The sequence below is a fragment of the Bos taurus genome, chromosome 3, assembly GCF_002263795.3.
Source record: "Bos taurus isolate L1 Dominette 01449 registration number 42190680 breed Hereford chromosome 3, ARS-UCD2.0, whole genome shotgun sequence".
NCBI classification, from domain to species: Eukaryota; Metazoa; Chordata; class Mammalia; order Artiodactyla; family Bovidae; genus Bos; species Bos taurus.
Genome location: NC_037330.1, coordinates 83117384 through 83139963, shown reverse-complemented (window position 1 = coordinate 83139963; position 22580 = coordinate 83117384). Strand labels below are relative to the sequence as shown.

The following is a 22580-nucleotide window of genomic DNA, read 5'->3' as shown; positions in this document are numbered from 1 at the left end:
CTGATTTCCTTTAGGATTGACTGGGTGGATGTCCTTGCAGTATGAGGGACTCTCAAGAGTCTTCTCCAACACTACAGTTCAAAAGCATCAATTCTTTAGCGCTCAGCTTTCTTTATAGCCCAACTCTCACATCCATATATAACATGACTACTGGAAAAAACATAGCTTTAACTAGATGGACCTTTGTTGGCAAAGGAATGTCTGCTTTTTAATATGCTGTCTAGGTTGGTCATAACTTTTCTTCCAAGGAGCAAGCGTCTTTTAATTTCATGGCTGCAGTCACCATCTGCAGTGATTTTGGAGCCTCCAAAATAAGTCTGTCACTGTTTCCATTGTTTTCCCATCTATTTGCTATGAAGTGATGGGACCGGGTGCCATGATCTTAGTTTTCTGAATGTGGAGTTTTAAGCCAACTTTCTCACTCTCCTCCTTCACTTTCATCAAGATGCTCTTTAGTTCTTCTTCACTTTCTGCCATAAGGGTGGTGTCATCTGTATATCTGAGGTTATTGATATTTTTCCTGGCTTGTGCTTCATTCGGCCCAGCAGTTCTCATGATGTACTCTGCATATAAGTTAAATGAGCAGGGTGACAATATACAGCCTTGACATACTCCTTTCCCGATTTGGAACCAGTCTGTTGTTTCATGTCCATTTCTAACTGTTGCTTCCTGACCTGCAAAAAGATTTCTCAGGAGGCAGATCCAGTGGTCTGATATTCCCATCTCATTAAGAATTTTCCACAGTTTGTTGTGATCTACACAGTCAAAGGCTTTGGCATAGTCAATAAAGCAAAAATAGATGTTTTTCTGGAACTCTCTTGCTTTTTCTGTGATTCAGCAGATGTTGGCAATTTGATCTCCTTTTCCTCTGCCTTTTCTAAAACTAGTTTGAACATCTGGAAGTTCACAGTCCACATACTGTTGACCTGGCTTGGAAAATTTTCCTGGCTTGGAAAATTACTTTGTTAGCGTGTGACATGAGTGCAATTGTGTGGTAGTTTGAGCATTCTTTGGCATTGCCTTTCTTTGGGACTGGAATGAAAACTGACCTTTTCCAGTCCTGTGGCCACTGCTGAGTTTTCCAAATTTGCTGGCATACTGAGGGCAGCACTTTCACAGCATCATCTTTTAGGATTTGAAATAGCTCAACTGGGATTCCATCACCACCTCCACTAGCTATGTTTGTAGTGATGTTTTCTAAGCCCACCTGACTTCACATTCCAGGATGTCTGGCTCTAGGTGAGTGATCACACCATCGTGATTATCTGGGTCATGAAGATCTTTTTTGCATAGTTCTTCTGTGTATTCTTGCCACCTCTTCTTAATATCTTCTGCTTCTGTTAGGTTCATACCATTTCTGTCCTTTATTGTGCCCACCTTTGCATGAAATGTTCCCGTGGTATCTCTAATTTTCTTGAAGAGATCTCTAGTCTTTCCCATTCTATTGTTTTCCTCTATTTCTTTACACTAATCACTGAGGAAAGCTTTCTTATCTCTCCTTGCTATTCTTCGGAGCTCTGCATTCAAATGGGCATATCTTTCCTTTACTCCTTCGCCTTTCACCTCTCTTCTTTTCACAGCTATTTGAAAGGCCTCCTCAGACAACCATTTTGCCTTTCTGCATTTCTTTTTCTTGGGGATGGTCTTGATCCCTGTCTCCTGTTCAATGTCACGAACCTCCATCCATGGTTCTTCAGGCACTCTGTCTATCAGATCTAATCCCTTGAATGTATCTCTCACTTCCACTGTATAATCATAAAAGATTTGATTTAGATCATACCTGAATGGTTCAGTGGTTTTCCCTACCTTTTTCAATTTAAGTCTGAATTTGGCAATAAGGAGTTCATGATCTGAACCACAGTCAGCTCCCAGTCCTGTTTTTGCTGACTGTAGAGAGCTTCTCCATCTTTGGCTGCAAAGAATGTAATCAATCTGATTTCAGTATTGACCATCTGGTGATGTCCATGTGTAGAGTCTTCTCTTGTGTTATCAGAAAAGGGTGTTTGCTGTGACCAGTGCATTCTCTTGGCAAATTCTGTTAGCCTTTGACCTGCTTCATTTTGTATTCCAAGGCCAAATTTGCTTGTTACTCCAGGTATCTCTTGACTTCCTACTTTTGCATTCCTGTAATGAAAAGGACATCTTTTTGGGGTGTTAATTCTAGAAGGTCTTGTGAGTCTTCATAAAACTGTTCAACTTCAGTTTCTTCAGCATTACTTGTCAGGGCATAGACTTGGATTACCGTGATATTGAATGGTTTGCCTTGGAAACGAACAGAGACCATTCTGTCATTTTTGAGATTGCACCCAAGTACTGCATTTTGGACTCTTGTTGACTATGATGGCTACTCCATTTCTTCTAGGGGATTCTTGCCACAGTAGTAGCTATAATGGTCATCTGAGTTAAATCCACCCATTTCAGTCCATTTTAGTTCATTGATTCCTAAACTGTCAATGTTCATTCTTTCAATCTCCTGTTTGACCACTTCCAATTTGTCTTGATTCATGGACCTGACATTCCAGGTTCCTATGCAATATTATCCTTTATAGCATCGGACTCTACTTCCATCACCATTCACATCCACAACTGGGTGTTGTTTTTGCTTTGGCTCCATCTCTTCATTCTTTCTGGAGTTATTTCTCCACTAATCTCCAGAAGCATATTGGGCACCTACTGACCTGGGGAGTTCATCTTTCAGTGTCCTATCTTTTTGCCTTTTCATACTGTTCATGGGGTTCTCAAGGCAAGAATACTGAAGTGGTTTGCCATTCCCTTCTCTAGTGGACCACATTTTGTCAGAACTCTCCATCATGGCCCGTCTATCTTGGGTGGCCCTACATGAAATGGCTTATAGTTTCATTGAGTTAGACAAGGCTGTGGTCCATGTGATCAGTTTGATTAGTTTTCTGTGATTGTGGTTTTCATTCTGTTGGCCCTCTGATGGATAAGGATAAGAAGCTTATGGAAGCTTCCTGATGGGAGAGGCTGGCTGAAGGGAAACTGGGTCTTGTTCTGATGGCGGGACCATGCTCAGTAAATTTTTAGTCCAATTTTCTGTTGATGGGTGGAGCTGTGTTCAGTCCCTGTTGTTTGACCTGAGGCCAAACTATGGTGGAGGTAACGAAGATAATGGCAACCTCCTTCAAAAGGTCCCATGCATGCACTTCTCCACTGAGTGCCCCCAATCCTGCAGCAGGCCACCATGGACCCATGCATCTGCCAGAGACTCCTGGACACTCACAGGCAAGTCTGGGTCAGTGTCTTTTGGGGTCACTGATCTTTTCTCCTGGGTCCTGGTGAGCACAAGGTTTTGATTGTGCCCTTCAAGAGTCTGTTTCCCCAGTACTGTGTAAGTTTTGGAGGCACTATGGTGGGGTTAATGGCAACCTCCTCCAAGAGCACTTATGCCATACCCAGGTCTGCTGCACCCAGAGCCCCTACCCCTGCAGCAGGCCACTGCTGACCTGTACCTATGCAGGAGACACTCACAGTTCCTGCTCAGTCTGTGGGGTCTCTGGTTCCTGGTGTGCACAAGGTTGGTTTGGGCCCTCTGAGTGTCTCTGGCAGGTATGGTGTTTGATTCTAAATGTGATTTCACCCCTCCTACTGTCTTGCTGGGGCTTCTCCTTTGCCCTTGGATGTGGGGTATCCTTTTGTGTCGTGTATTATTACCAAACATTAAGGAAGTGGAGCAAGGCATTCCTTTCTTCATAGGCATGGGAGGGCCTCCCACTTGACCCTGGGTCTTCAGATTGTGAAAAAGAATTTAAAATCTTGAAGCCAACTGGATTTTACCTTTTAAATAGACTTTAATTTGTGGAAATGATTTTTTTTAATTTAATTACTGGACGGTGGTCTTACCAGCTGTGGTGAGGTGGCTTGCTATTTGTGATTACTAAAGATGCTGAATGAAGGTCAAGGGGTTCTCATACTGAGTCTTTCTTTACCCTGTACCCAGGTGGGGGCTGGAAGAACTGTTGTGTCAGTGCCAAATAACACATTCCTGTTGAGCCTGTCTGCTCTTTCTCCAGGAATGAAATCAGAAAACAGTTCATTTACCAGTTTCTTTTTTTTTTTAATTTGTTTTCAAAGTAGTACGTGATTTAAAGGGTTAAATGGGTTCAACAAGACATTCCCTCAAAACAGTCCCTTCCAATTTTTAGCTCATTCCACCTGTTTAGATGACATGTTTGTATTTCTACTTCTTAATGCCTTTTTAGTCATCATCTACTGACTTCCCAATAGGAAGGAAAGGATTTAACACACTCCTCTGCACTTCCACTGCACATATACACTCTTAGTCCTTTTATCCTACTGATAGTTATATTTTGCTCAATTTGCCCAATCGGCAGGATGTTATTGATATAATAGATTAATGTGATGTTCAGCAGGATGTTCAGAAAGTCCAGATTGCTCCAAGGATATTTTATGATAGAGAGTAGGAATGTTAACGTAGCCTTGGGCCACTCTGTAAATGTGAACTTTTGTCTATTTCATGGGAATGCCAGCTGTTTCTGATCTTTGCTTTTGATTGGAACAGAAAAGAATGCATTCACTAAATCAATGATGTGTACCAAATACCTGAGGCTGTATTAATCTACCCTAGCAAATATGCCACATCTGGGCATAGCAGCTGCCATCAGGGCTACCAAATGTTTGAGCTTCTAGTAGTCTACTGTTATTGTTCAGGGTCCATCTGTTTCTTTCAGGGCCACATGGTAGGTCAAACAGAGATATGATGGGAATCAGTACCTCTAAATTTTAAATTCACTAATTTTAAAATTCACTAATTTCTGCCACCTCCCTACTCAGAGACAATATTGATTTCCCATACCATGTTTGGTTGGAGAGGGGAGGTGTTATCAGAAGCTTCCTTTTGAACTTCTGAACTAGGATAGCTTTTACTCCACAGGTGTTTGTACCAATTGCCAAATAGGTCAATCCCCTTACATATGTGGGGACTAGGAAAAATGACCACTGGGTGGGGCCACACATCCAATGGGCCAATTCTACGTTGGACCTTGACATGACCCCATTTATTAACTGGCCTCTCTATGTCCTCAGTCTGAGGGCCATATGATGCTTCTGGTCTCTGGATATCAATGTCAGTTCAGACCCTGTGTCTCACAGTCCTTGAAATGTCTGGGTATTCCTATTTCCTCAAGGTATAATTACCCAAGTAAATGACCAAATATACTTCAGGGCTGGACTGGTGAAATCACTACTGTTTATACTTGTTAAAGCACATCAGTGTCCTTCCACCCAAGGTCCTCTTCAGTCAGTGGGTTCTAGACCTATAAACTGGCTTAGCTATGGAAACTGATTAAGGAATCGTAACTTTACTGGGTTACAGACCTTAATCTCCTGGTCATTCTACCCTTGATTTTTCTGCTGATACAAGCTAATAGGACCTTTGTTAGCTGTCTTATCTATTTTGCCTCTAAGAACACCATGTTTTATTAACTGGCTCCATAACTGTGTGCGTCATGTCCACATTATAATAATTGTAACCCCCTGGCTCCTGGAAGTTGAGTACTGCTGCTGAGCCTCAATTTGGGGGTCTTGTCATCCCCACTGCTATCAGTGAGCCAAGTTTTGAGAAACCTCTGCTACCTTCAACCATGACTTGCAGAGAGTCACCATTGAACTTTTTAGTGTGCTTATGCCCTTTGCGCCAGTCTGCATTATAGTCTTGGTGAATACTGTGTCCTTTGGGCCACCCTTCAGAACATAATTATCATAAACTTCTGGCTGCACTGTAGTATAGCACATTTTAGCACACCCGCTTGCCAGAGTCTTTTAATCCCTTCTTGTCCAATCGGCCTGCCTTAGCACTTCTGGCATTTCATTCAGTGGGGATTATCGATTTCCCCATGTTCCTAGGAGCCATCATAGTAGCATATTTTGAGAGAAAGCCCATTTCTGCTTTTTAGGATATAGACATTATGGCTGGAACTTAAAACAGCTATACTGGACCATAGGTAGAAGCCACTCACTGAGAATGGAGGAAATTAGGTCCCCGATGGTCATGGAATCACCATATGAATCTAAACTGCCTCCCTTGCACTGTTCATCACTGTTTATGTGATAAAGAGATAAATATTCATGTTGGCTAAGGACACTTGAAATATTCTGCTTCTCATAGGTTAATCTATTTGATCCCTATAAATTTATGTTGCATGTAACCTTAAAGATACATAGTCTTGGCTTAGTTGAAGAATTTGGGCAGTAAAGACTCAGATATCACAAGATGGGAAACTGGTGACCCTTGTTGCCCAGCTGCAAGATTATTTGTGGCATGATGGAAAATTGGAAAAATTTATGAACTTGGTATTTACTGGCTTTTTTTTTTTGCCACTTTTAGCAAAGTTCTGTGAGCAATGAACTCAGACCTGAGCTAACCAATTTTGCAAGTACAGATGGAAAGAAAGGTACATTGCTTTGCTAAGAGGGAAACTCTATCTATTACCTAAGTAGATTAAGAGTGGAATTGGAGCATTAAAGGCCTAAAAAAAAAAAAACCCAGCAACTTGTTATACACCTCCCCATCAAAGCACACAGAAACAGTGCCTGTGAACAAAAGCCTTGGAATGAACTCTGCTTGCCACTCGGTTATACAAAGTTGACAAATATTGGATTAAGAATGCTGTCAACCTGTTGAATCCCATTGTTTCAGATGCCTCCTAGTTAACTTGTCATTGAGAGTGATGTACAGCATAGCACACAGAAACAGTGAAATAAAAGAATCTTTGGGCTTGAAAACTATACCTAGGAAAGAAGAGTGGCTTTAACTTCTCCCACAAAGAACTGACTGAAAGCAAAAGGATCAGAAACACTTTAATTTTTGCATGAATTTTATTGCCAGAAATACTCCAAGCCTGATATGGATGTCTGTCATTGCTACTGACAAGCACAGTTGTGGAGGTGTTTGGCATTTCTGAAGCAGCATTAGCAGAAGTCTCGGTATTCAACCACTAGTTTTGTGGGCCTTAAGAGGCAAGACTTAGGATGTATTCTGTTGGTATTGGGTACAGTGTGGTCTTGAGTTGGCAACACAAGCAGATTTCTGATGCTTGTAATTTCCCACACAACACAGGGCCAGTTCAGTTCAGTTCAGTCGCTCATTCGTGTCCGACTCTTTGCGACCCCATGAACCACAGCACACCAGGCCTCCCTGTCCATCACCAACTCCCAGAGTTTACCCAAACTCATGTCCATTGAGTCGGTGATGCCATCCAACCATCTCACCTTCTGTCGTCCCCTTCTCCTCCTGCCCTCAATCTTTCCCAGCATCAGGGTCTTTTCCAATGAGTCAGTTCTTTGCATCAGGTGGTCAAAGTACTGGAGTTTTAGCTTCAGCATCATTCCTTCCAATGAGTATTCAAAACTGATTTCCTTTAGGATTGACTGGTTGGATGTCCTTGCAGTCTGAGAGACTCTCAAGAGTCTTCTCCAACACCACAGTTCAAAAGCATCATTTCTTCAGTGCTCAGCTTTCTTTGTAGCCCAACTCTCACATCCATACATGATTACTGCCAGTGTGGTTTAGAAATCATCCTTTCTTGAAATCATAGAAGAGTCACTACACTTTGGCGGCCTGGTTCTGCGAAGACTTTGGTACTATTCCTGAAAAATTATTTTAGAGTGTCTTTAATCAACACTCCCTAGTATTCAAGGGCCTTCCCTGGTGGCTCAGTGGTTAAGAATCTGCCTGCAAATGCAAGAGACCCAGGAGATATGAGTTCAATCCCTGAGTCGGGAAGATCCCCTGGAGGAGGAAATGACAACCCACTCCAGTATTCTTGCCTGGAGAATTCCATGGACAGAGGAGCCTGGAGGGCTACAGTCCAAGGGGTCACAAAGAGTCAGACATGACTGAGCACACACAGATGACACCCAAGTATTCAATGCTTTTCCTGCTTATACCAGGGGAAGGATCCTATTCTATGCAACTGAATGTTGACGACTGATACTGTCAATTGTGTAGGAAGAGTAGCGGCTGCTGACACTAGGATCTTAAATGTAACTGGAAACTAGAATTAGGAAAATTAGAACAGAAAACTATAATTGGTATTCATCCTCCTAGAGTCTGAAGCAGAAGAAAAGATTGAGAAGAGGTGGTAAGAATACACAGAACTATACAAAAAAGGTCTTAATGACCCAGATAATCACGATGGTGTGGTCATTCACCTAGAGCCTGATACACTGGAGTCTGAAGTCAAATGGGTTTTAGGAAGCATTACTACAAACAAGGCTAGTATCACAGAGTCGGACACAACTTAGCAACTGAACAACCACTACCACCATTCTAGATGATTCTTTAAAGTCTTGTGGATTTAAACACCATTTGGTGACTCTCAAATTTTTATCTCCTAATCACAATGCTCTATGGACCCCCAAACTTGAAATCTGTTGGCTCAGTATCCCTATTTGTATGTGAAAGAGACATCTCAATCTTTATGTCTAAGAACAACCACCCCTCCCACCAAACCCATTATTACCTCAATGCTTTCCATTTTAGCCAGGACAACCACTATCCTATCACTTTGGTTTAAAACAAACAAACAAACAAAAAAAACACGTTGTCTTTTTCTTACCTAACAGCAGATCCCATTGGCTTTACTTCAAAATATATTCTAAATCCTACTCATTCTCAACATTTCCACTGCTACCACCTTCTAATTTATTAGAAGGTGAGAATCTAATTTATTCCCTGGGTGATCTTCCAGCTTGCACTTTAGAAAGTTAACAGTCTACTACCACAAGCAGCCATTTTAGATTATCCATGCCCCAGCTCAAAAACATCAAACGGCTCCCATCTCCTTACCCTACTTAATAAGAGTCCTGACCATATCACTAATCTCATTTCCCACAGTCATTAAAACTAGGCTAACTGTGCTCTAAGCACCCTGGCCTCGTTGCTTCCTCCCAAAACACCAAGCACATGAACCCTGAAGACTTTTTAAACTTGCTCTTCTCCCTGCCTGGACCATTCACCCTCAGGTTCTTCCAAGGCTGGCTGCGCTTTCATTTAGCTCTCTACTCAAATGTCAAGACTGTGATATTATTACCCAAGAGAGCACACTCCTTATTTCCTTTCCTTGTAAGTCACGTCAAGAATGCCTGCCCATAATTGGCACCTAAAAACACGCTTGGTTAAATGAATTTGGATTGTACTTATTCTTCACAACACTTGTTTTGTGAGGTACCTCACCGAGGTAGGCGTACGACAGCAGCAGAAACCCGGTAAAGCCTGCCTTGCCGTTTTTGAGCGCGTAAGGACTAGCGCAGGATCCCCTTGCAGCTCCGTCAGCCAGAGCTGAGCCTTAAGAACGCTCTTTCGTTTTCTTGTCCAGTCAGGAAGGGGAACGGGTAAGCAAGAGGAAATGAGGCGCAGATGAAAAGGGAGTCTCAACTTTGTAGCATTCAGTTGAGAGAGAATCTACTATTATTTACTGCGGCGTTTGTTTTTACTGGGTGGCCTAGGATCCGGGGCTGCGATTCGATACAGAAATCCAAAGCGCAATGGACTAAGCAAGGAAGTCGGCCATTTTCAGAAACTAATCTCCGGGTAACTCCGCCCTGCAGTGTACGCAGGAAACGGGGGCGGGATTTATTGTGGGCCTAGCTCCGGAAACCACACCCTCGCAGGCGTCCCACCTTCGAGGATTCACAAAACTCAGAGCGAAATTTAACAGTCGGCAGCGAAAGCGCGCACTAGAGAGCCAATGAGAGTCCAAGGAAGGGAACAGCGCCTGAGGAACACTCTGTATGTCCAAAAATGATTGGCTGGAGTCCTCCTCTCTTCTTTTTGGTATTGGCTGAACTGTTTTTCCCCGCCCACCTAGTCCGCTTTTTGCCTAGGTACTTCTGATTGGCTCCTCTTGGGAGGCGGGTGGGCAGGGTTGGGGACTGTCATCACGGATTGGTGGATTTGAGTACCTGGCGGCTCCTTCCAGAGCAAGGAGCCCGTCCCATCTTCTCTCTGTCCCGTCTCCCGACCCGTACGCTTTTCCCCGAGCTCTCGCGCACGAATGGTTAAAAAAAAGGGCGGGGGGAGGGGGTGTGTGTGTGTGTGTGAGGCTCGAGCCCGCCGGCCAGGCCTCTAGCTCCCAGCGCGCGCCCTCAGCGAGGACCCGCGCGAGCTGCCCGTGACGCTGCCTGCGCTGTTTGAAACTGCAGAACCCGTTACGATCTTGGGGCAACTACCGTTCCAGCTGGTTCCGGAGTCGGGGCGTGCCAGAGGGGCGAGTGGCGGTCGCGAGGCGGCTCTGGCCTTTCGCGTCTCTGCAGCGTGGAGACCAGAACCGGCACTTTCGTAGGACGCCGCCTCCAATCGCGGCGCTGGCGCGGGCGGAGGCTAAAACACGGGGGTCCTGAGACAGAGGAAAACGCGCCAAGTTCCCGTCGGTCGTGGAGTGAGGAAGACCCTAGCGGTTCGGGCGCCCGGCTAGCGGAGCCGCTTCTGGCGCTCCTTGCCGTCCCGGGGCGGGGGCGGGCGCGGGAGGGCGCCGCTCCGGGGATGTAGTTGGTGCCCGCGCCAGGCAGGACCGAGCTGCAGCCCGGGTTCCCGCTCTTGAGCGCGAATGGTCACTTCCCCCGGGGAGGGCGATCGGGTCAGCTTTTCTGAGGGTCGGGGGCCCGGGGAAGGGGCTCACCTGTCGCACCCGCACTTAGCGGGTTGGACTCGCCGGCGTCACCGCCGCGGACCTCGCTCTGGGCCATGACCAGGTAAGGAGGGCCCGCGGAGGAGGGGCCGGTTCCCGGGCGCCGCGTCAAGTTCGGCCGGCGCCCAAGGGGGCCGTGGGGAGGACCCCCGGCTCCTGGGGTTGCCGCGTCCCCGCCCAGCTGCCAGCCGAGCCCTCCACTCAGCGGGCCGTGCCCCTTCCAGCCGCCGCTAGGGACTCGGGCAGGTGCGGGCTGGGCGTAAATAGGCCAACTCCGCGGGCGAGGGGCCGGGCGTTATGGTTTTGGTCTCAGACGCCTCCCGCCTGGTGCCCGCCGCCTCTGACGGGCTCGGACAGCGACACCGTCCGTCATCTCCTCAGTTTCTTTTCCGTTCCTACAGTGTGCGGGGTAGGGACAAGAAATGTTTGCACTCACGTTGTTCTGTGTCGGTGATTGCTAAATTTTACCGCGCAGTTTAACTTTTAGATGTTCTACAAGTTTTTAGAACGCCACGTGTCTTAAACCTTTGTCGAGGATGTTATCCCTAGTTTTACATTTTTCGTGAAAAGAATTGAGTTGTGCCATATTAGAGGAAAGAACCTGAAACTGATGGGACTTCGTGCTCACACTGTCATTTGGCCAATAACATTTAACGTTCGATATATTGTGTTTTCTGCGAAACCTGATTTAGAGAAACGTTTTTGACGTAACAGCCTCCCAGTGATAGGACAGCCAGGAGCAAGAAGTGGTATAGCTTAAGATATGGCACCTGGTAAACTGATACATAGTCTAGGTAGGGCTAATGTTTAATCATTGCTTTGAGGAGCCCTGAAGATTGGTTTATGGATTAGGATTGATAGTTATTTCAGCTGCTGGGTCGTTTTTGTTGTTGTTAAGTCCGATTACTCTCTCAGAGAATCCAGTTTCCATCGTTTATTAGAATTGGCTCCTAAGAACAACCTTTTACAAGAATCAAGTTATGCTTAGGGATCCCTGACACTGTAGTGCAGTCTAGTTTACCATTAGTGATAGCATTTCATACGTTGGAGTGTGGAAATTGGTTTGCTTTCTAGGTTTTCCTGAGATGTCTCAAAAAAGGGCATGTTTCACTGCTGAGTTTAGTGTTGTGAATTCCCACTTCAGAGGCAGCTGAGTGAAATGCTTAAGGGTGTGAGTTTAGTTCATCCTTTACCTATATTTGAAAGTCATTGCTGAGCTTTTGGACGCTTAACTGATTTTCTGGTAGTAGATAATTATTCCTAATATCTTCCTAATGAAAAACAGGACTGAAGTGTAAAATGACTACCACAAATACAGCCTTTTTTTTTTTTTTTTTAAATCCAAGTTTTATTATAAAACAGGGAAGAAAGTTTGCACAAGGGAAGCTTTTCTTTTTTCCTACTTCAAGCAGTATTTTAATTCTATAGTTAGAAAAAGTTTGGAAAGTCAGTATATTTTGGTTTCTAGTGCAAAAGAATTTGATATACACAAAATACAGCAGTTTTACACGATTATCTCAACTTCGAATAGTTTATTACACAAGTTTTTAGGTGTAAACACTAGGTATAGGCCTTTTCTTGTATGTTGATTTTTAAGTAGATTATTCCATATAACTAGAAGAGACTTTGGAAGAAGAACTCAAGTCACTTCCAGCATTCCTTTGATTTTCCATTCATCCTTTTTCCCACCTTGTACTGTTGCTCAGTGTTTTCTGGATGAACTAACAGATGATAAGTTTTTACCCTTTAATGATAATACTTTACCACACATATCTTACTAAAGTGGGGTATTTTGTGATGCTCCCCTTAAATCTAATGGCAGGCTAATAAAAGTTCAGTATCAGGACTTTTTTTTGTTAAGAGTTAAGGACAAATGGCAGCTTGTTCATTTAAGCAGTAAACATTAACTGCCTCTTATTGGTGGGCATTAGATTTTCCAATACAAAGTTCTAATTAGTACCATTCCTTGGTAAATTTGTTTTCAGAAATGAGTTTATTGCCTACAGTTGATAACTGAAAACGAATAACCTTTTCTCTGATTAACAGATATGATTGGTGATTACAAGATCCCTGTATAAGTTAATTCCTGTCAACTGCTTGGGATTTGAGGAGAAAATGCCTGGTGTCATACCTAGTGAAAGTAATGGGCTTTCAAGAGGTAGTCCATCAAAAAAAAACAGACTTTCCTTGAAGTTTTTTCAGAAAAAGGAAACCAAGAGAGCCTTGGATTTCACAGATTCTCAAGAAAATGAAGAAAAGACTTCTGAATATAAAGGGTCTGAAATGTATGTATGTTATTTTTAGCTTTTCTATACTTTTAAAAGTTCTGTATCAATGAAAAAGCAGGGAACTTGGTTTGATTTCTACAATCATTCTGACCTGATAGTCCATGCTGCTGCTGCTACGTCACTTCAGTCGTGACTCTCTGCAACCCCAGAGATGGCAGCCCACCAGGCTCCCCCATCCCTGGGATTCTCCAGGAAAGAACCCTGGAGTGGGTTGCCATTTCCTTCTCCAGTGCATGAGAGTGAAAAGTGAAAGTGAAGTCGCTCAGTCTCTTCCTACTACTAGCGACCTCATGGACTGCAGCCTACCGGGCTCCTCCATCCATGGGATTTTCCAGGCAAGAGTACTGGAGTGGGGTGCCATGGGACATAAAAAAACACACATTAGTGAGACAAGTCTAGCAGTGTATAGTAGAAACTGGATAAAACTGCTGGTTCCCCACAGAGATCACATCACAGTTAATATTATAACTCACTGAAATTGTGTTTGTCCAGTTAGACTAACTTACAAAAGTATTTGTTGACTAAAATTATTTTTCAATTTAAACCTGATTATAGTGCAATATGTTTTATGTAAGGGTAAAGAAATTTGTGGTGGGCTTTTGGTTCGGAAGACCTGACAGTTACCTGAGAGGCACTTTGTAGTCCTACCTAGTACATGAATTCTCAAACCTATAAGATACGTTTTTGATGAAATAAATCCTTCAGTGATTGAAAAGAAATCAGAACAGAATGATATTCTTTGTTTCACCAATAATGTTGTAGTTGGAGTCTATGCTTTGCTCTAAATTCAACACACACTCACTCTGCTATATGACTAATGTAGATTTGGTCCCCTGTGTAATTTCCTAGTATCGGTATTTACCAATAATCAGTTTAGGAGATTATGTATAAACCTCTTGTTTACCAGCTTCATGCCTATAAACACCTTAAGGTATTAAGAATAAAAGCCAGCAGCTGTAAAATAAAAATGCTGTGAAGACTTTGTTAAAATGAGGTTAAAGAATTATAAACTTGAACAATTCATTTTTAAGTGAGGGACAGCTATATAAGTAAGTATCTTCATAGACTTGGTTTCCTCTTAATCTTTTATTAACAAAATCTGACTTAGTGCAGCCTCTCCCAAATATTGTCATATTCCCAGGATTCTGTTCAGAGTTAAACTACTTGATTAAAATGTCATGTTGGCTGAACAAATCACAGTACCAGTTCTGTAGTTTTCTACTTTGTAAAGTGGGATTAGCAGACCTTTAGTGGAATTGTTTGAAGCTTGTTGGCTGTAATATTGTTAAAGTGCTTGTAATACTTTTATTCTGGATGTTCAGCAGTTTTTACACCTGTAAAGATTAATTCTGTTAAAATGCCATCTGAATAAAATCCATGTACTTATCTACAACTTTGCGGAAAAGACTAAGTCTAGGGAAGTAGTATTTCTACTTTAAGATTTTACTTCGTTATCCATTTCTCTTCTCTGTACTTAATAGTGATCAAGTTGTTCCTGCGGCACAGTCCTCGCCTATAAACTGTGAGAAGAGAGAAAACTTGCTACCATTTGTGGGACTGAATAATCTCGGCAATACTTGTTATCTTAATAGTATACTTCAGGTAAGTTGACAGTTGTGCTATATCATAAAATTTTAGTATGCAAAGACTAATGTAACAGTGTTTTCTGAGAATCTAGGTTATTGGAGGATTTCAGTTGTCCATACTGTCTTTGCCATTGATTGTAAATGAAACATAATGGGGTAAAATAATCACGATTCTAAATTGTACGTTATAAATTTCCTTTGAGGTAAGAAAAAATGATATATTAACATTGGGATAGCAAAGTTGAGTAGATGTTGGGTAAATTGAAGATACCAGACCTTTAGTTTTCTGTCCAGTTGGTTCTATGTGATATGAGAAGGGGATGACAGAGGATGAGATGGCTGGATAGCAGCACGACTCAATGGACGTGAGTTTGAATTGGTGATGGACAGGGAAGCCTGGGATGCTGCAGTCCATGAAGGTCGCTAAGAGTCTGACAGGATTGAGCAACTGAACTGAACTGATACATGTTTTACTCCTTGAAACTATGTTTCATGTTATACACTTTAGGCTCAGTGCTTTGCTACAGAGGAAAGATAACAGGCTACTATGATGAAAGAGAACAATTGTTGACACACATCTTAATCTCAGAATTTTAAGTAATACTTATTTGAACATGCTCTTCAAAAAGCATGATAGCATTTTAATGATTTTTTTAGGTATATTGTTTTTGTAAATACTCAAAACAGTCTAATTTTATAGGTATTATATTTTTGTCCTGGTTTTAAATCTGGAGTGAAGCACTTATTTAATATTATTTCAAGGAAGAAAGAAGCCCTAAAAGATGAAGCCAATCAAAAAGATAAGGTAAAATATAAAATTAACAAAACTCACTTGCTTAGAAATGAAAAAGTAATAAATACACAGAGGATTTGGGAGAATGACCAAGATTATTTCTCTTAAATTTACATGTGAAAATTAAATGTCTTATTGGCAATTATTTTTCATTCTTATGGGGTAGGCAGTTTGCTTAATTATGTCCACTTTTATATTTTTTCCTCCAGTCCTCTTGATTTATTATCAGTAAACACTTTCACACATACCACCATACAATATATTGTGCCCTTTTACCCTATTGTATTTTCAGATTGACTCATTTTTACTACTTATGTAAATCTGGAGAAACCTTTGACTTACATAATTAAAAAACCATTATCACTCACATAATAGAAAGCAACCAAAAATATGCTTAAATTTTTTTTGAAGTTTATTTTGTATACTTCCATAAAATTAGTCTTATGAAATTAGAGTTAGAAAAGCTAGTATTGTCTAGTGAGAAAAAGGGGTAAGTTACTTAATTTGTTCATAAATAAAAATATTTGTGTGTTTCTTGACAGGGAAACTGCAAAGAAGATTCTTTGGCAAGTTATGAACTAATATGCAGCTTACAGTCCTTGATCATTTCAGTTGAACAGCTTCAGGCTAGTTTTCTATTAAATCCAGAAAAGTACACTGATGAACTTGCTACTCAGCCAAGGCGACTACTTAACACACTCAGGTATAGCCTATTATATGATTTTAGGTTTCCAATTTAGCTACTTACTACTCTCTTTGGAGGAGAGTGCTATGTGAACAATGGGGGGAATAAATGGCAAGGAAAGCAGAAACTACAGGTCTATAGTCCTGATATCCCAGAGGCTCAGAAGACTGGAAATTTTTCCTAAGATTGGTACTAAATTCATTAAATCTGAATTTGTATGAGTTTATATTCATATTTACCTGTAATGTGAATATTCATACATTTCTGTAGAAGTAGTAATGTGTATAATTAGGGAATACTGTCCCTATTTTGTCAGTGATATGTATTTTACTTACATGCCAGGTTTTTTTAATCTGAAAATTTCTGAATTACCAAATATACTTGGTCCCAAGGATTTCAGATAGAAATCCTTTGGTCTGTATCCAAAATATGTTATACACAAGAACAACAAATCCCAAGCCTTCTGGTTTTGTTGTTTGTACTCAGAAGAAAACTATTAACTGAATTAGATTTCTTTGTAGTATTGTAATGAAACTTTGTCCTATATATAAAAAGGGTTTATCCAAAATATTACAGGGTTTTAAGTCTTTAAAAATTATTTCATCGTTTAGGAATAGACCTAGATGTAACATATTGCCACACATTTGTTAAGAGGCAGTGTAGCCTGGTGGCCAGGAGTATGTTGAAGCCTTGATTTTTGCATATCTGTGACTGACCTAGAGAAGTTATCTGTAAATAGTGGTGATATAATAGTTACCTCATAAGGTTATTGTGAGGATTACATATTTAATATAAAAAGCATTTAGAAGGAATTCCCTGGTGGTCCAGTGGTTAAGACTCCATGCTTTCATTCCCAAGGACCTGGGTTTAATTCCTGGTCAGGGAATGAAGATCCCACAAGCAGTGCAGCTTGCCCATGCACCACATCCTCCAAAATGAAAAGTTTGAGACTGTCCCAGCAGTCCAATGGTTAAGACTGCACTTCCACTGCTGGGGGCACAGATTTGATCACTAGTCAGGGAATTAAGATCCCACAAGCTGTGCTGCAAGGCCATAATATCTATCTATCCATAGTAAACATTGGGTACATATTAGCTATTATTAACAATATTTAGGAGATCAAAGTATCTGTGATGATGAAAACGAGACTAAATTTGTTTTTCAGTTAAAAGTTTAGGTAGGGAGTTTCAGATTAGTAGCTGAATAAATGTTTCTGGACTTCAATAGTTCTGTAATGGCAAGGTGGTTTTTTGTTTTGGTATTATATCTTCAAAACTAGAATAGATGAAATGAAAATTTTTGTTTATAGGGAACTCAACCCTATGTATGAAGGATATCTACAGCATGATGCACAGGAAGTATTACAGTGTATTTTGGGAAACATTCAAGAAACATGCCAACTCCTAAAAAAAGAAGAAGTAAAAAATGTAGAAGACTTATCTACTAAGGTAGAAGAATATCAGAAAGAGGAAATGAGTGATAATAACAGCATGGAGATGGACAATATGAGGCATTCTGAAGACTATAAAGAAAAACTCTCAAAAGGAAATGGGAAAAGAAAAAGTGATGCTGAATTTGGTAACATGAAAAAAAAAGTTAAAATCTCCAAGGAACACCAGTCTTCGGAAGAAAACCAGAGACAAACCAGATCAAAAAGAAAAGCTGCAGGTGATACATTAGAGATTTCTCATAAAATAATCCCCAAGCACATTTCTGAAAATGAGAGTACAAGACCCTCCCAAAGGAAATCAAAAGTTAAAATAAATTGGTTAAAGTCTGCAGCTAAGCAACCCAGCATTCTTTCCAAGTTCTGTAGTATGGGTAAAATAGCAACAAACCAAGGATCCAAAGGACACTGTAAAGAAAATGAATATGATCTTGAAGAGGACTTGGGGAAGTATGAAAATGATAATACAACTAATGATTGTGAACTTGAGTCTCCAGGAAATAATGATATGCCCATTCATGTTAATGAAGTTAAGCCCATAAACAAAGGTCAGTATAATTTATTCTTGAACATTGATAGGAAGATTAACAGCTGCAGAATTGGAATTTTCTTAGATGCATATACATCTGGTATAAGTTTTAAGAGAAGTTTAACACAATGTGAACTAGTTTTTTAAGCACTGCACTTGTATGTAGTTTGTGTGTGTGTCTTAAGGTAATAGTAATTTATGTTTATAAATTAGGGGAGTTTAATACATCTTAATGACAAGGGAATATTTTATCCCTTTCTATATGCAGTATTTGACGTAAACTCAAGAAAGAAATTGCATTTACTAAGTAGTTATACTTGAACTGGATTTCTACATAGGTTCACACAGATCTCAGGGAAAATTTGTAGAACTGACACACTTTGGGATATCTTTGGGAAGGGAGTTTTAAGACACAATTGTGTTGAAACTCTTCATTGAGGTAACAGTAATTCATATATTCAAGATTTTCTTTACAGTGAGTTTATATTACATGATTGTCACCTCTTAATGCTAATAAGCAAGTTGAAATGTGAAAATCAGCCTTTTATTCATGGTCTACTTTAAATGGAATAATGGTTATTTGTGCTGTCCTGAAAAACTCATCTGTATAGATTTGTATTTTCCTTTTTTTGTTTTAGGTGCAGAGCAAATTGGTTTTGAGCTAGTGGAGAAATTATTTCAAGGTCAGCTGGTATTACGGACTCGTTGCTTAGAATGTGAAAGTTTAACAGAAAGAAGAGAAGATTTTCAAGACATCAGTGTACCAGTGCAAGAAGATGAGCTTTCCAAAGTAGAGGAGAATTCTGAAAGTAAGCGAAATCTGAGTCTTGCACGGATCATGGAATAATTTCAGTTTTCCTCAACAAAACAGTCTCATAAGTAGCTTATATAATTATTGAGAAAAAGAAACTGTCTTTAGTGTAATAAAATCATTCTCGTATAACTTCATTTGTTAATAGTTAACTATATTTGAAAATTGTGGCATCTTTATTTTGATGTATAGAGTATGTTATAATGAGAAAATGAAATGCTTTAATAAGTTAATTTTGGCTACTCAAATATCTGAGCTGTTGAGGATATTTTTGTTGACAACATATTTGAACCTAATGTTCTATCTTGTGTAAACCACAAAAAGAAGAGTAATGTCATGGGAAATGATTGAGACTGGTTTACCTGTTTAGATACTGTAAATCGACTTCAATATAAACTAAAATCTCTCACATGGAGTCAGAGTAGGCCTATCTTGATTTTGCTGTCTCTTTTTCTCAATATTTTTTTTTACCAGATATGAAATATTTAGAGGTATGTGCTCTGTTGAAGAAAGTTACTAGTTTCTGAAACTAAAAAGAAATCTCTTTAGTTATTATTTAGGAAGGATTAGTCAATTAAAAATGCATGCTAATTTTGAATATAAAAAGTTGTAGCTTAGCTTTTCAGAGATTTTTCACTTGTGAGTGACAGGATTCTTTTGTGTAGTTTCTCCAGAGCCAAAAACAGAAATGAAGACCCTGAGATGGGCAATTTCACAATTTGCTTCAGTGGAAAGGATTGTAGGAGAAGATAAATATTTCTGTGAAAACTGCCATCATTATACTGAAGCGGAACGAAGTCTTTTGTTTGACAAAATGCCTGAAGTTATAACTATTCATTTGAAGTGCTTTGCTGCTAGTGGCTTGGAGTGAGTATTCTAAAGTTTTATTCAAAATACTATGATATTTACTATAAAGGAAAAAAAAGATCATTTTAACTCTTGCTAATATTTCTTAGACTATCAAAATCATTTTATTCAATAAATAACATAAAATATGTCTTATACATGTGTGTGTGTGCTAAGTTGCTTTAGTCATGTTCGACTCTTTGCAACCCCATGGACTGCAGCCTGCCAGACTCCTCTGTTTATGGGATTTTCCAGGCAAGAATACTGTAGTGGGTTGCCATGCCCTCCAAGGGATCTTCCCAAACCAGGGATCAAACCCACATCTCCTACATTGGCAGGCAGGTTCTTTACCAGTAGTGCCACCTTGGGAAACCTCTTATATGGATTTTACAAGTACACAGAGGTTGTATAACCAATCAGAGGGTTGCTGCTCAGACACAATTCTGATGACAAAAAACAAACATCATTGGAATACAGACCTTACTCAGCTTCACCACTCATAGGGATTGTCCTTAAAACCTCTTTCATCTCTTCCTGCTGTCAGCATCCAGCTACATATGATTTGTTCATTTTCATTCCTTTTTAATGGATTTGATTAAAGCAAGGAACAAATTTACACATCAGCATTTTTTTTTTTTTTGAGGGGAGAGAAACAAGCAAAATTATTTTAGTTTTAAGTAAGCCAGGAAATAAAACAAGTATGAAGAGATTTTTCTATAGTTGAACATTTAAGTATTTGAAAGATTTAAAAATAATAAATATCAAAATTCCAGTTAATTTTAGATAGACTTTTCTGACATGTAGATATAATGTCATTGTAGCTTTTATTCCTTTCTATATTAATGAATTGTTTGAAATTACCATGAGAACTTCCCAGGAGCTCTCCACACATTTTATTTTGCCAGAAGATGACATAGTCCTTTCTTTCAGTGGACTTCTTCTTTTCTACAGTTATAGCTTTTTCTTTTCCCCAAATCTTGGTTGTAGAGACAGAATTCACACTAAAATAATTTATTAGATTTACAGGAAAAGAGATTTGAAGATCAGTGGTTTTTTTAAATGTCATTTTCTTACTGTACAAAATTAGGAAAATAAAAGGGGGAAGTGCCATATATCCTACACAGTAGCACCTATTAGTAGTGATTTCAGTGTTTGTGTAAATGTCATACAAAATTTGGGTGGTGTTTTCATTTTGTTTTTATTCATATGACCAGTAAATATTAAGGGTTTATTCAGCCTTTTTACTTGGTTTCACATTGGGTGTAAAACTGAATATATAAAGTGGAATCCCAGAAAACCTTTTTTTTTTCCTTCCAAAGGTTTGACTGTTATGGTGGTGGACTTTCCAAGATCAACACTCCTTTACTGACACCTCTTAAATTGTCACTAGAAGAATGGAGCACAAAGCCAACCAACGACAGCTATGGATTATTTGCAGTTGTGATGCACAGTGGCATTACAATTAGTAGTGGGCACTATACTGCTTCTGTTAAAGTCACTGACCTTAACAGTTTAGAACTAGATAAGGAAAATTTTGTGATCGACCAAACGTGTGAAATAGGTAAGCCAGAACCATTGAATGAGGAGGAAGTAAGGGGTGTGGTTGAAAATTATGACAATGAAGAAGTGTCTATTAGAGTCAGTGGAAATAACCAGCCAAGTAAAGTTTTGAACAAAAAAAATGTAGAAGCTATTGGACTTCTTGGAGGACAAAAGAGCAAGGCAGATTACGAGTTATACAACAAAGCGTCTAACCCTGATAAAGTTGCCAGTACAGCACTTCCTGAAAATAGAAATTCTGAGACTAACAATACTAATGGGACCGATGAATCTGATAGTAACAAGGAATCCAGTGACCAAACAGGCATTAACATTAGTGGTTTTGAGAACAAAATTTCATATGTAGTGCAAAGCTTAAAGGAGTATGAGGGGAAATGGTTGCTTTTTGATGATTCTGAAGTGAAAGTTACTGAAGAGAAGGACTTTTTGAATTCTCTTTCCCCTTCTACATCTCCTACATCTACTCCTTACTTGCTATTTTATAAGAAATTATAGAGTGATTGTATTTTCCTTGTGTATATATTAAACAGACATGGATAAACATTGGTAAATTGATTACATCAAAGTAGCTTATCTTTTGAAGCTATTGGATATTATTGGTCTCTAGGTTTTTATATAAATAGTGAAATTTGAATTATTGAAAACCATATTAATTTTTAGAATGCATTTTCCTTAGTAGAGACTAGTGATACATTAGCTTCTGGGAACAAACTTGTATAGGTTCTTAATTGAATTATTCAAAATGGAAGCATTTAAACACTTTTGAATTTACATCTATCTTTTGTGTTTGCTTTTTAAAATAAAGTGCTTGTATTTGTATCTCCATATTTTGGAGTAATTATCTACACGATGTTTATAGGTCTTGTGGTTTTTCAGCTAAGAAGCAGCATCTCATTTCAGTACATACAGTTTTGTAAATCATAAACCAAACCTTAGATGGGCTATATTACAGGCACAAACTCTGGAATATGTATGTATTCACAACTGTACATTTTGTGCCTTGAATCACTTTGAAAAATATCTCAGAAAACCTGTAGTCAGTCCTCTTCTATCTTCAGAATTTTATGTGTATTTACGAAAATAATTCTGAATCCTAGTAAATCTTTTGGGGCATGGACTAATTTGTATTCCTTCATAGTCATACTCTGCACGATCTGTATATAGTACATCAAACTTAGAGGTGAGACCTTAAATTTAACTTTTTTAAAAACCAGGACAATAAAATGTAAACTGCTTAACAACAATGTATACAAATGCTTGAAGAATTTTTTACTTGCATATTTTTTACCATATATATAGCTGGATTCTCTTTAAAAAAAGAATGTGTGTATGTATATATACACACAAACATACTATAAACATATATAC

At 39.7% G+C, this 22580-nt stretch overlaps 2 protein-coding genes across 9 annotated transcripts in view; one reads left to right on the top strand and one right to left on the bottom strand.

The window, feature by feature from the left end:
• Positions 1 to 6836: 6836 nt before the first annotated feature.
• DOCK7 (dedicator of cytokinesis 7) overlaps positions 6837 to 22580 on the bottom strand; it is a 208257-nt gene continuing 192513 nt past the window's right edge. For 5 of the 7 annotated variants that reach the window (XR_009493802.1, XR_009493805.1, XR_009493806.1 and 2 more), the window contains 2 exons: positions 20132 to 20653; positions 6837 to 14289 (listed from right to left, as the gene is read on the bottom strand). The gene's annotated coding sequence lies outside the window, so the exon portion shown is untranslated. The remainder of the gene's footprint in view (positions 14290 to 20131; positions 20654 to 22580) is intronic. The other 2 variants (XR_009493804.1, XR_009493803.1) reach the window with 2 other exon arrangements.
• USP1 (ubiquitin specific peptidase 1) lies at positions 10363 to 22466 on the top strand. Of its 2 annotated transcripts, none has more exons than XM_059884406.1 (9): positions 10363 to 10418; positions 12714 to 12952; positions 14437 to 14557; positions 15242 to 15346; positions 15877 to 16037; positions 17329 to 18014; positions 18634 to 18804; positions 19472 to 19673; positions 20972 to 22466. In XM_059884406.1, exons 2-9 carry the CDS (start codon positions 12783 to 12785, stop codon positions 21705 to 21707), a joined length of 2352 nt encoding a protein of 783 aa, XP_059740389.1. In that variant the 5' UTR covers positions 10363 to 10418; positions 12714 to 12782; the 3' UTR covers positions 21708 to 22466.

What these genes read in the sequence shown, in the direction of transcription:
- USP1 (XM_059884406.1), top strand. Translation starts at nt 12,783, where the DNA reads ATGCCTGGTGTCATACCTAGTGAAAGTAATGGGCTTTCAAGAGGTAGT. An exon ending in AAGCCAATCAAAAAGATAAG is followed by an intron (nt 15,347 to 15,876) that starts GTAAAATATAAA and finishes GTTTCTTGACAG; the next exon opens with GGAAACTGCAAAGAAGATTC. An exon ending in TTTGCTGCTAGTGGCTTGGA is followed by an intron (nt 19,674 to 20,971) that starts GTGAGTATTCTA and finishes TTCCTTCCAAAG; the next exon opens with GTTTGACTGTTATGGTGGTG.